Here is a 12,961-nt window from a genome sequence, read left to right on the forward strand (position 1 = left end):
GGCTTTCAGTACAGGTGATGAAGAAGCAGAAAAGAAGAGACCAAAATTAAGGCAGCCGTTCAGGCAGCGAAGAACAAGATGAGCAGCTTGCAGATGAGTGACTGTAGGTTGGTCCAAGAATTGACTCAACTATTGAATTGCGAAAGCAAGATCAGGTCTAGTAGAAACCAGATACAAGAGTCGGCCAATAAGTTTCCTGAAAAGAGTATTGTCAGGAAGCAAATCTGCAGAAGCATCTCGAGGAATTTTGGTAGCCATTGGAGTCTTAACAGGCTTGCAATCTGAGAAACCAAAATCAGATAATATGTCTATAGCATATTTTCGTTGACAAAGGTGAATACCAGCAGAGCTGTGAGCAACCTCAAGGCCAAGAAAATACTTTAGATCACCCAAGTCTTTGATACTAAATGTAGAATCCAAAAAAGCTTTAACTCTTGCTATTTCATCCAAATGATCACCAGCCAGAATGACATCATCAACATAAACCAATAATGCAGTGAAGGAGACATCATCCTTTTTAACAAACAAGGAGAAATCAGAACTGGATTGAATATAACCAAGAGAAGTAAGAGCTGATGTGAGCTTAGCGAACCACTGTCGACTTGCTTGCTTCAGACCATATAAGGATTTTCACAACTTACAAACCTTAGTGGGAGTTGATGAATCAAAACTATGAGGTAAAAGCATATAAACCTCTTTAGTCAAATCTCTATGCAAAAAAGCATTGTTAACATCAAGCTGGTGCAAAAACCAATTTTCAGAAGCAACAATAGCAAGTAACAAGCGAACGGTGGTAAGCTTGGCTACAGGGGAAAAAGTATCAAAATAATCGACACCCTCGGTTTGTGTGAACCTCTTTGCAACCAAACGAGCCTTGTAAAACCATCGGCTCTATATTTCACTCGATAAACCCATTTACAACCGATTGTAGTCTTGCCTGGAGGTAAATCCATAATGATCCAGGTGTTATTTTGTTCAAGAGCAGAATTTTAGCTTGCATTGCTTCTCTCCAATGAGAAATTTTACTAGCTTGTAAATATGTTGTAGGTATAGAAGAAGCACTAATGGCAAGAGTGAAGGGTGTTGTGCATCGAAGATGATTGGTAGCAGCCTTGCTTAAAAAACAATGATATTGATCTAAATAAGAAGGTGGTTTCCTAATACGAAGTGGCCTGAAAGGTTGTAAGGGAGCAAGAGGTGTAACCTGTGGTTGAGGTGGCAAATCATAAGTGATGGAGGAGTCAAAAACCAATTTTGGGGTGGAGGAATGAGATGGTTGATGAGAAAAAAGAAAGATTGACTCATGAAAGATGACATTTCTTGAGACAAAGATAGCATGGGAACAGGTCAAAAAGAATATAGCCTTTAACATTTGGTTGAAATCCAAGAAAAATACACTCACGGGCTCGAGGGTCAAATTTGTGACGATGGGCAGTAAGGGTTGTAGCAAAACTAAGACAAACAAAGACACGTAGATGCTGAAAGTTAGGCTTAGTTTGGTAAAGTTTTTCAAAAGGAGTAAGGTTAGCCAAAAGAAGAGTTGGGGTTCGATTAATAAGAAACACAGAATGAAGGACAGCATGTCCCCAAAAATGCTTAGGTAGACCAGAATGAAATAAAAGAGCCCGTGAAACATTAAGAATGTGTTGGTGCTTAGGTTCAACAAGGCTATTTTGTTGTGGAGTTTCAACACAAGAGGTTTGATGAATGATTCCTTTATAAGCATAAAAAGCTGGAATAGCAAACTCACAGCCATTATCAGTTCTAATGACTTTAATTTTTGAGGAAATTTGAGTTTCAATAAGTGTGTAAAAATTCTGAATATGAGTACGAACTTCAGATTTGGCTTTCAATAGAATGATCCAATTAAAACGACTGAAATCATCAACAATGGTTAGAAAATAACGATGACCAGTAATAGAAACAACATCAGTCGGACCCCAAATATTAATATGAATAAGTTCAAATATTTTATTGGAAATAGAATTGCTTACAGGAAAATGTATTTTCTTTTGTTTTGCCAAATGACAGGATTTACAATTTACATTATTTGTCATGGTCAAAGAATGAATGGAAGGAGAAAGTAACTTCAATCTAGAGTCAGAAAGGTGACTGAGACGATGATGCCAAAGGTGACCTGAAGTGGTGGTAGCTGACAAGGCAGTGGGAACAGTAGTGGAGAAGGTTTGAGCTGGTGAGTCCAAAATATAAAGACCATGGAAAACGTTAGCTGTACCAATCATCTTCAAAGAGAGAAGGGCCTGTAAGGAGCAATAAGTTTTGTGAAAGGTAAATGAACAAGGTAATGTCGCAGTAAGTTTAGTGACAGATAATAGATTGAAAGCAAACTGAGGAACATAAAGGACATTTGTAATATAAAAGGCTATCATTGAAAATGACTGTGCTAGAAAATCGAGCACAAACTTTGGTGCCATTAGGAAGATTGATATACACAGGTTTAATTGAAGTAAAAGAGGCAAATAAGGATAAAGAATGTGTAATATGATCAACCGCACCAGTATCTATGATCCAATGGTGTGATTGAAAGGAAAAGAGGTTACATGCAGATGTAGAAGGCATTTGATGTAAGGAAGAGGCAGTGTTGGTAACATAAGGTGGGGTGGTAGAGTTGGAAGATGGAAGCAATGCAAGCAGTTGTTGTAATTGGTCTTGTGTCAAAGTAACATAAGAATCAGATAGCAAGGTAGCAACAGACTGTGAAGGGTTCAAGGATTGTGTAGCACCATCATCTAGCACAGTGTGTGCACGAGAAGCCCGACCACGAGACTTATAACCAAGTGGATAACCATGCTTCTCATAGCAGGTATCAACAGTATGCCTGGATTTGCCACAAAAAGTGCACTGCCGTGAATCAAGAAGCGATTTTACCTAAGATTTCTTGGAAGAAGAATGTTGGCGCAGTGTGTTACAAACAAAACTTGAGAAGATCCAGCTGTAAGATGGAGTTCTTGTTGAATGACCAGAGAAAAAAACTTTATTGATCTTAAGCAACGGATCAATGAGCATAATTTGAGAGCGAACAATAGCAAAACGATCATGAAGGCCTTTAAGAAAACGAATGACATAGTCATTATCATGATATTTCTGAAGAGTAGCAAAAACACCACAGGAACAAGATGTTGGACAAGAACAGACAGGAATCGGTCGAAAATTCATCAACTCGTCCTAGAGAATCTTCAACTCAGTAAAGTAATCAGTGACCGAGCGATCATCTTGCTTGAAAGCAGAGATCTCTTATTGGAGATCAGAAATGCGGAAAACATCTCCCTGAGAAAAACGTTCACGGAGATCACGCCAAACAACATAAGCAAAATCGAGCCAAAGAATACTATTCATGATTGAAGGCGAGATAGAGTGATGTAGCCAAGAAATCACCATAGTATTACACCTTTCCCAAGCTGGGTAAAGAGGATCCGTTCGGAGCGGAACTGTGATTGTGCCATCAACAAATTAAAGTTTGTTCTTGGATAAAAGCGCCATTGTCATTGCTCGAGACCAAGAATGATAATTCGAGCTTGATAAGGCAGGAGAAACAAGAACTAAGGCTGGATTTTCATTTGGATGAAGGTAATAAGGACTAGAAGGTAGTATGGGATCATGGAGTGCCATTGGAAAAAAAAATCAAAGAGACAGAGTGTTTGGGAAGCAAGAAAGTGCAGGAAAATGCAAGAGAATAGAAAATTTTACATCTGATACCATGTAGAATAAAAATATATGAAACTGCTCAATCTATTTTTAATGCAAAGGTCTTGTTATATACAACTTAGAAAGGAACTAACAGAAACATAACTGCTAACTAACTAACTGAAAGTTAAATTAAAACTATATTACTAACACATGGAGACTGGGCAAGTAAGGCCAACGCACTGCCAGTGCAATTTAGATTGGGTTTGAAGCTTAAGTTGCAAATGGGCATTAAATGAGGAAGCATGTCCTCTGGTAGAAAGCTTTGCTTTTTTTTTTTTTAATTAGGCAGTACGATTAATACAATTTGAACTTAGATTGGGACGATGAATACCTTAACTGGTTAAGGTAGCTTTGGTGGTTGGCATTGTCTAGTGTCTACGTGATAAATTGATAAGCCAATGAAACGACACCACGTTTCTAGAGGTTACTTGACTGAAAGAGAAGAGCCGAAACAGTAACAGCGTTTTTTGGATAATGATATGGTTTGTTTGCCAGCTTTGCTTAGCTTGGTTTGGTTTTTATGTGGGGGAACCTTGGGTCACAATCCAAGAACGATAGCTTTAAAGATGGCCATAAAATTTTGTTTACATATTTGATTTTTTTAATGCAAAAACTTTGGCTAGTATGAGAACAAAATTTTAGATATTAATAATTTGTTTTGATAAAAAAAATCTTAAAATTTAAATCATTAATTCCATATGAAATTAAAATGGGACAAAATTTTGAAATCCAAACAATAATGCATGTATAGGTGTCGAACTTACTAAAAGGATATCGTTAAATCTTTCACATCAAGAGAGATAAAATGTGAAATTTGGACGTTTTGAGGTGACATGATTGTGGCTCGTCTTCATGCAATGATATCGTGGTCAGAAAGCTGCACCACCCTTGTCTGCTACTGGACACATAATTTAGGAACAAAATTAACCCCACAAATGAAGGAAAAAAGCCACTAAACTGCCTACAGGGTTTACACATTCCCTTCTCCAAAATTCAACCCTAAAAGAGAATATTAAATTTCATTCCCATTCAGGGCAAAACAAAAATCAAACACGTTTAAGTAAGAGATATTTTACTTTCTCTTGATAATCGTAAAAAAGAAGAAGATAGTATGGCTTTCAAACATTTTTTCAAATATCTTGCCTACTTACCTTGTAGCTTGTATTGAATTTATGTTTAATAAATTATTGATTTTTTTATTTCAGTTAATTCAAAGTTTTCCAAAAAAATGTGTGAAATAATAGGTAGTTGGTTCAATTGATTTTATAACTATATTAAAAACAAATAATGTTTTTACTTTTGTTAAAAATGAAATATTTAAAATATTATATTTAATTTTATCTAAAACTATCTATAATAATGTAAAATATTATATTAATAAAATTAAAATTATGAAATAATTATTTTTCTAAAATTAAAATTTAGTATTATCCTTCTAAAAATTATTTTTATGAAACAATATAATTGTATATTTTCCCGTATTTACAAAATTATATACTTATTTAAATTTTTTTAGTTTATCAAATAACATTTTAATATAATTTTAAGCCTAGATTTTAAAACCCGATATTGCTAAACTTTGGAAAAGGTGGTGTTTTTCATATTCTTAGGGGCTTCTGGTCCATAATTTTTAAGATGGCGCAACCATTGGACTGAGTTTCTGATGGGCCAACAATTGCATCGTGCCTTCCTTACAGCTTCTGTGCATAGCGAGCCTTCCCCTATTTATAATTACATAAATTTGTACTTTTTGGTCGCACTTTATAATCATTTTGGTACATTACTTTATAATCATACATTATAATTATTTTCTTGGTACATCACTTTATACTTATAAAACATCATGATTTATCATCTTTATGCGTAGGAACGAAACTCATTTGCTAGATTCAAAATTGAGTTCAAAGCGGTCAAATATTTGAATGTAATAAAAAATATAATTTGAGTTTTCAACTTCAACTCTCGTCTTTGAATTTTTATATTATTTATACAATTTTTTTTTGCATAATTTAGAAAAAAAAACATGTATAGCTTATAGTAATGGTGAAGCCTAGAAAACTGCCTAATTTAAGCGTAGGTTTTTTTTTGTTGTTGTTGGCTTTTTACAGGCACATTCAAATTTCAATTAAAAAATAATCACGCGTAATGTTATTATATTATAAGAAAAAACAAGTCCACACATAGACTGACCTAAACCCACAATAACAACAATAATAATATAAAAAGGAAATTAAAACTACATATTAGAGTCTATTAATTTCTGAATTAGCAGGAAATTAATATAAAATTTAACCGCCAAAAGATGCGTCAAAGATTGGTCAAAGTTCCCCCGAATATCCCGTCAAGGGGAAAATGAAAAATCTGTCTCAAGAACCTCCCTTACATAAAGGAGAGCTGTAATTACCTAAAAGTCCTTATTGTACCCGATCGTTGGATCTCTCTTTGTGAGGAATCGACGGATCATATTTCCCGTTTGACTGAAGTTAGCAATAGATTAGGCTTGTATGATTGGCTTTTGGTCCAGCTTTGACCAACGAAAAATCAAACCAGGAAAGACATTTGGTGGGTTTTATGGAACAAAAAAATTTCTATAGACAGAATGTTTCCCTTTCCTTAGTTTTTTTTTAAAAAAAATATAAATTTTAAATTGAGTTTTGTTAGATATTCAAAGAGAAAAGAAAGAAAAAGGAAAAGAGAACTTGAGAAAATTAAAAAAAAACATTTATGTTTATTTAAAATGTTTTAAAATAAATGTAGTGAAGTTATAATTTTTGTTGATTACGTTAATTTGTTATATTTTATTTCCTTTTGGGTTGGTTTTGCCACCATCTGTAATTCTGGTTATAGGATCGAAGACGGAGAAGAAGAAGAGAGAAAGCAGGTTTTCTCTCTTCTCTTCTCGTATCTGTTGTGAAGGCCAAAATCGTTGTTTTAGCTTCAAGAAGTTACGGTCTAAAATCATGAATGTGATGCGTCGTCTCAAGAGCATTGCTTCCGGTCGTTCTTCTAGTTCTTCCGATCCCGTAAGTTCTGTTTTTTTTCATGGATTTATTTGACGCTAATCTCTCTTTTTGTAATGTTTATAGAAATGCTAGAAAAACGGAATGGATTTTTGGATTTCTTTTATAAGTTTTGCTCACCGAAAATATTGATTTTTTGTTTGTTATTCAATTTTCTTCATTCGTTGATAAATGGAGAAAATATATATTTTTGTTATGATTATATCTAGATTTAGCTGGATTATTATTTGTTTAATGCTATATATGTGATTTCTTTTGTTCTGGTTGCGTAATTATTTTTGTCTTATAGCTGGTTGTTTAACTATTATTCTCTTTTTGTTCTTTGTTTTTTTGTTTTTATAAATATAATAGTTTTTGAAGGTTGAAACGAGGACGAGAGGAATGGCATTGGTAGCTTAAGTCTTTTGCTTTTTGCTTCATTGCTTTTGTTTCTGAAAAGGTTTTATTGCCGTGCTTTTTGAATTGTCTTGCATATTTGTATCGACTTTGATTGTGTTCTATTCATTTATTGATCAACGTTGGTGGATCTCTTCTTTGATTTTCTGATTTAGGATATCTTGATATCTTGATATCAATAGCATAAGGTCATGCTTATGCTTTTATGCGTGTAATTGTCATAAGCCAACCTTTAGTTTTAGATTATATGTTTACCATGGTGGTTTATGGAAAGTCAGGCTGCAATGGTTGCATCTTCTGTAGAGCTTTGCTTTTAGGTTGGTGATGGGTCAAATCACCAATTTTGGTTTTTCCTGAGAATGGGAAATGTCTTAAACGAACTTTCTTTTTTCTTGGTAGGGGCTTTATTATAGAGGTAAAATGCTGCAGACATGTTACTTACCTAAATGGTTGGGTCCTTGTGATGTTAACTTCAATATGTGATCATGGACTGAAGTCTAGAATGGAAAGGAACTTAGAAAATTACATTTGAGCCTCTACATCGTTTCTTTCTATTGCCTTTACACCTACTGCAGAGTAGTAAAGCAAACTACAATAGAAAAGATGGATTCCACTTAATTTGAGATTTGACCATTAAGTTTCAGACTGGGTTTTTTAAGTCTGTCTATCCTCCTTGAACTGTTGAGCTTAATCTGGGTTTCCCTTTAGATAACCAAATGAGCCACAAGATCTTATACAAGTGACAAGAGTTGTTTAAAGGAGGAGGAGAACTGAATGTTAATCTGCATCTTGTAAACATATGAGCTACTTGCCTGTTTCTCTTTATGTAATATTTATGCACTTTAAACTGTTACTTCATCATTCAAAGTCACTACCTTCTGTATATATAAAATTCCGTTCTGATGAAAAGATAACATATGAGATCTACAATGAGACAAGTATACAAAGATAGCAATATGAATGTTCTCTATTACTATGAGGATGCTTGTTTTCTTTATTTTTGGTTTTATGATTGATTTTTATTTTCACATCAGAGTGGGGATACTGGCACCAAGAGGGCAAAGGTTGATCAAGAATCAGAATGCAAGGTAAATGAGGCATCAAATTTTGTTGAGAGGAGTACCACTGATAGAGAGAAACATATGGCTTCTTCATCTCTGGAAACTGTAGCAAGTACGTCCTATGTAACTTCTGTTGCTAGAACCGAAAAGCCAGATGTTGATCTGCTCCCTAATGAAATGCATGAAATGAGAATTAGAGATGAGAAAACAGCTGACCCAGATGAGAAGGTGATTGCTTGGCCTTATACTCTCAGAGTTAGCACTACATATATGTTGAAATGTCCCTCTTAAATATTGTCTTCATATCCACCTTGTTTTAAATTCATAACCAGGTAAGCTGGAATACCATCTAAGAAGTTATTCACTTCTTCAAACTTAAAAAGTCAGAAGCTGTTGATATAGTTTGAAGTGATTATAATGTTCCTTCTATGCATATGACTTGAATTGAGCCTTAACAAGAGCAATGGATTGAATCAATGAGGAATAATCTTTTCCTTTCCATGTTATGACTTGAATTGAGCCTTAATGAGGGCTATGGATTGAATCAACGAGGAAGCAATCTACTTATTCCTCAGGCTATGGCTCATGGTTCTACAAGAGATCTTCTGAGCAACTTTTTTGGAAATTGTTACTTGATTCTCTGAAATGATTCAAAGCTGCCTACAGTTATCTATTTCCTTGATTATTTCTAAACTATTGTTTGTAACCTGTATTTCACAGGATATGGAGGCTCCTATTATTAATGGAAATGGAACAGAAACGGGTCAGATAATTTCAGCTACTATTGGTGGTCGGGATGGGAAACCAAAACAGGTGATTTATTTTGGATGACGTTTTGTTGTACATAACTGCTTATCTGGATTGTAAATTTTTCCATGCCCTTTTCTTTCTTGATGGGGTGGAGATAAGTTTTCCTGCGGAGGCTGTTTGTTTTAGTTGTTATTTAAAAAATGAACACAGCTCAATAGTTTGCTCAAGTCATTGTCATGTCAGAGTCTTGGTTTACATGCATGGTGGTTCATTTCATTTGATAATTCTATTTGGACTAAGCTGCAATTAACGCATAATATTGCATTTCTTTTCTTGGGCTTCAGACAATCTCTTACATGGCAGAGCGTGTGATTGGCAGAGGTTCATTTGGCGTTGTCTTTCAGGTATAAATTTATTGGCTCTTAACCCTTTTCTTGTTTGTAACCCTTTGTCTTTGGTATCTGCATTTATTCAGAATATTCTGTATCTTTGAGTTTTACATGAGACTTTATGTTAATGTAGGCCAAGTGCTTGGAAAGAGGTGAATCTGTTGCTATAAAGAAGGTTCCGCAGGATAAAAGATACAAAAATAGGGAACTCCAGATTATGCGTATACTTGACCATCCTAATGTGGTTCAACTGAAGCACTGTTTCTTTTCAAACACTGACAAAGATGAGCTCTATCTTAATCTTGTTCTAGAGTATGTACCGGAAACTGTTTACCAAGTTTCAAAGCACTACACCAAAGTGAACTATCATGTGCCCATTCTTCATGTGCAGCTGTATATATACCAGGTGATCCTTGGCTCTGCTTAGCTAATATATGCCAGCTGTATGTATTCACAGTGCATATTGTGACAAGCTATATTGTTTTTGCAGATTTGTCGTGCTCTGAATTATTTACATCATGTGGTTGGTGTTTGTCATCGTGATATTAAGCCTCAAAATTTACTGGTGAGGCTTTTTTGCCTTTTTATTATAAGGTGGAGGTTGATATTATGGTTCACCTTTACTTGACAAAATTGTTATCAACTTGAGTACGCTATAATGTGTGACACTCTCTTTTCATGGTGGTCAGGCATACTGCTTGTCTAAAGCATTTATTGTGTATGTTTATGATATAATGTGGTCCTTGTCTGTGAAATTTTATCGGCTTTACCATGTCATTGTGTTAAGTTCACAAATTAAGGATCTAGTTACTTTCGCGGTAAAGTCTGCTTTGATTGAATGGGCTTTCCCCTTGTTATGGTTTCTACCACGAGATAACCTATGATGAATATGTGGAACTCATTGAAGGGAGCTCCTAACCTTAGATTTATTACAAAAGAGAAGTATTAAACCTCTGTAATTGCATTAAAATTCTGACTTGTTTTTATTACTTTAAATAGAGATTATTTATGTTTATTCTTTCGAAGTGGAAGGGAACTAAAACTAAAATAGGACTTCTAATAAAATAAGGAAACTGAAAAAAGAGGACTTTTAACAAAAGTACTCCTAACGCCATGAGATGCTTGCTAAAATGAATTATTTATATTTTCTAAATATAATATTAGCTGTCTCCATTATCCATCCATTACACATTGCTTTTTGGTATTCTTTTGATAAAGTTTTTATTACCAAATATTGAAGCATGTTAGAGCTTATGTTGCTATGTATTTGCAGGTCAATCCCCACACTCACCAGTTGAAGATATGTGATTTTGGTAGTGCAAAAATGTTGGTATGTTCAATACTTCAATATTTTGGAAAGTGACAGTCTTTTGTTCGTCTAAAACTTATACAAGATTTACTCTGCAATGTTTAGGTACCAGGCGAACCTAACATATCATATATATGCTCAAGATATTATAGGGCTCCAGAACTTATATTCGGGGCGACGGTGTATAGCACTGCTATTGATATGTGGTCTGTTGGTTGTGTCATGGCTGAGCTTCTGCTTGGACATGTGAGTTTATAAATTAAAGTTTCTTTTACATTCAGATTGATGCCAACTTATGTTATATTTACCTCTCTAATACTTTGCATGGCTCTAGTATTGCTTTAATAGCATTCTTTGCTCCGCATATTCATGATATGTGTTGCTGCATTTAAACATTGTTTCATTTTGCTTTGGGCATCTATGTCTGCAATGTCTCTCTGATGCCATTATTCTTTTGAGCCCTTCTAGTTTCTTACTATGCTATTCAGGCCTTTGACATCCTAAAAGTCGTGAAAGCACATTTTGCAAAACTATACTGCCATCTATATACTTTTGGAGTGCTTATCTAAGGCATCCATTTGTAGTATGTAAAAGTTGCATCTTTTGAAGAGAATCTCTGTTCTGTGCAATAATTCATATTTGGTATTCCGTTTGCAGCCGCTATTTCCTGGTGAAAGTGGTGTCGATCAACTAGTGGAAATTATTAAGGTGTTCATCTATGCCTTTTTTTTTCCCCTCAAGTGTTTACTTCTGCTTTTCTTTTTCTACGATTCTCATCTTTTCACTTTCTTCTGCTTTATTTAATTAGATACTGGGAACACCGACCAGAGAAGAAATTAAATGCATGAATCCAAATTACACTGAATTTAAGTTCCCTCAGATCAAAGCTCATCCATGGCATAAGGTGAGCTGATTGGATCATCTTCTAGTTACCTTGTTATACGTTGTACATAAAAGTGGAAATCTTATTCAAATTACAACTTTCAGATATTTCACAAGCAATTTCCCCCTGCTGCGGTGGATCTTGTGTCAAGGCTGCTTCAATATTCACCAAACATACGTTGCACCTCTGTGAGAATTTTGCAATATATTATTGTTGTTTTTGGTTACATATCATTTGTTCTTTAGACCTCGACCTTGATTGGGAACTTCTAATTTTGTAAGTAACCATCCTTTATGTTTGCATTTAATGAGATGAAACTTCCTGGCTTTCAGTTGGAGGCATGTGCACACCCTTTCTTCGATAATTTAAGGGACCCTAATGTATGCTTGCCTAACGGGCAAGCCCTACCTCCGCTATTCAATTTCACAGCTAAAGGTAAACAAGTTTCACCTCATCACTATGATTCTCTTAAAATTTGCCGTGTATTGTTCATATGTAAATGGTTATGCAGAACTGGCTGGTGCATCTGATGAACTACGGCAACGTCTGATCCCTGAACATGCAAGGACATAAATGATAGAATGGAACGGCATCTGTTCGTATTGTAAATTGGTTTTGGATGATGCTAGGTTGCCACCGCTGACAAGCTACATTGCCCTCTTTCTAGTTCAGAATGACCATCTTTGTTGGTTAATAGTTCCAAGTGATGACCAAAAATGATATTATCAGGATGTAGGAGGCTATCCCATTCAAGGACCACCCCACCTACAATGGATATTCAGATGGTGCTTTGAGGTGGGCGAATTATAGGACTGGTAGTGTTGAGGTTTTGGGATTTTCTTTTTCGTTTTACGATCTGATTTGCTATCTGACTCGACTAATGAAAAAGATTACTCTTTAGAGTGGAGGTTCCCACTGAATTTTCAACCAGAGAAATTTCGACTTTTTCCACTATAATTTTCTTACCAGTTCTACAGTTTCAAATTTCACTGATAGAAGGTTTATTTGGTTTGGTAAATATTATAGAATCAAAGATTTTGTAAATCTGTAAAAAATATGTTATTATCAGTTTTTAAGTTTATTTTGATTTAGTTCTTTTAAGAAAACGTTGGACAATGAGATTTGAATTTTAAGATATTAAAATTAAATATACTTATTTAACTCTTGTTATGGTATTTTTCCTGTTACTGACCTGAAATTCAAATATGACCTGAAATTCAAATATAACCTGGAATTATCTACCCACAATCCAAGTAAATGCAGAGGAACTTGGGCCCACAAGGTAGAAAATTAAGGGCTTACTGGGGGCTTGCAGATAGAGAATGCGAAATCAAGCGTGTGGTACGATAAATATATGTTAAGTCTAGAGTAATATACGTGTTGGTGTGCACGGATTCTACTTAAGACGTCATTTCGATGAACAATAACTGTATTTTATAAATATC

At 34.8% G+C, this 12,961-nt stretch overlaps 1 protein-coding gene across 5 annotated transcripts; it reads left to right on the forward strand.

Moving 5' to 3' along the window:
• The first annotated feature begins 6,235 nt into the window (after positions 1-6,235).
• LOC107911956 (shaggy-related protein kinase theta) lies at positions 6,236-12,534 on the forward strand. Of its 5 annotated transcripts, XM_041105859.1 has the most exons (14): positions 6,387-6,731; positions 7,080-7,118; positions 8,159-8,413; positions 8,906-8,998; positions 9,280-9,339; positions 9,458-9,730; positions 9,815-9,889; positions 10,598-10,654; positions 10,739-10,879; positions 11,291-11,341; positions 11,442-11,537; positions 11,621-11,704; positions 11,849-11,951; positions 12,028-12,534. In XM_041105859.1, the coding sequence occupies exons 1-14, from the start codon at positions 6,669-6,671 to the stop codon at positions 12,087-12,089; spliced, it is 1,452 nt and encodes a 483-aa protein (XP_040961793.1). In that variant the 5' UTR covers positions 6,387-6,668; the 3' UTR covers positions 12,090-12,534. The 5 variants fall into 5 exon arrangements, with proteins under 5 accessions (XP_040961794.1, XP_040961793.1, XP_016695467.2 ...); XM_041105860.1 differs by lacking the exon at positions 7,080-7,118 and having other exon boundaries at positions 6,236-6,731; XM_016839978.2 differs by lacking the exon at positions 6,387-6,731 and having other exon boundaries at positions 7,099-7,167.
• Positions 12,535-12,961: the final 427 nt, after the last annotated feature.

Source organism: Gossypium hirsutum, chromosome D11, assembly GCF_007990345.1.
Source record: "Gossypium hirsutum isolate 1008001.06 chromosome D11, Gossypium_hirsutum_v2.1, whole genome shotgun sequence".
In the NCBI taxonomy this organism is placed as follows: domain Eukaryota; kingdom Viridiplantae; phylum Streptophyta; class Magnoliopsida; order Malvales; family Malvaceae; genus Gossypium; species Gossypium hirsutum.

Bases quoted from the DNA above. Each gene is read 5' to 3' on its own strand.
- LOC107911956 (XM_041105859.1), top strand. From the start codon at position 6,669: ATGAATGTGATGCGTCGTCTCAAGAGCATTGCTTCCGGTCGTTCTTCT. The intron at 8,999-9,279 runs GTGATTTATTTT...CTTGGGCTTCAG, and splicing joins GGGATGGGAAACCAAAACAG to ACAATCTCTTACATGGCAGA. The intron at 9,340-9,457 runs GTATAAATTTAT...ATGTTAATGTAG, and splicing joins CATTTGGCGTTGTCTTTCAG to GCCAAGTGCTTGGAAAGAGG.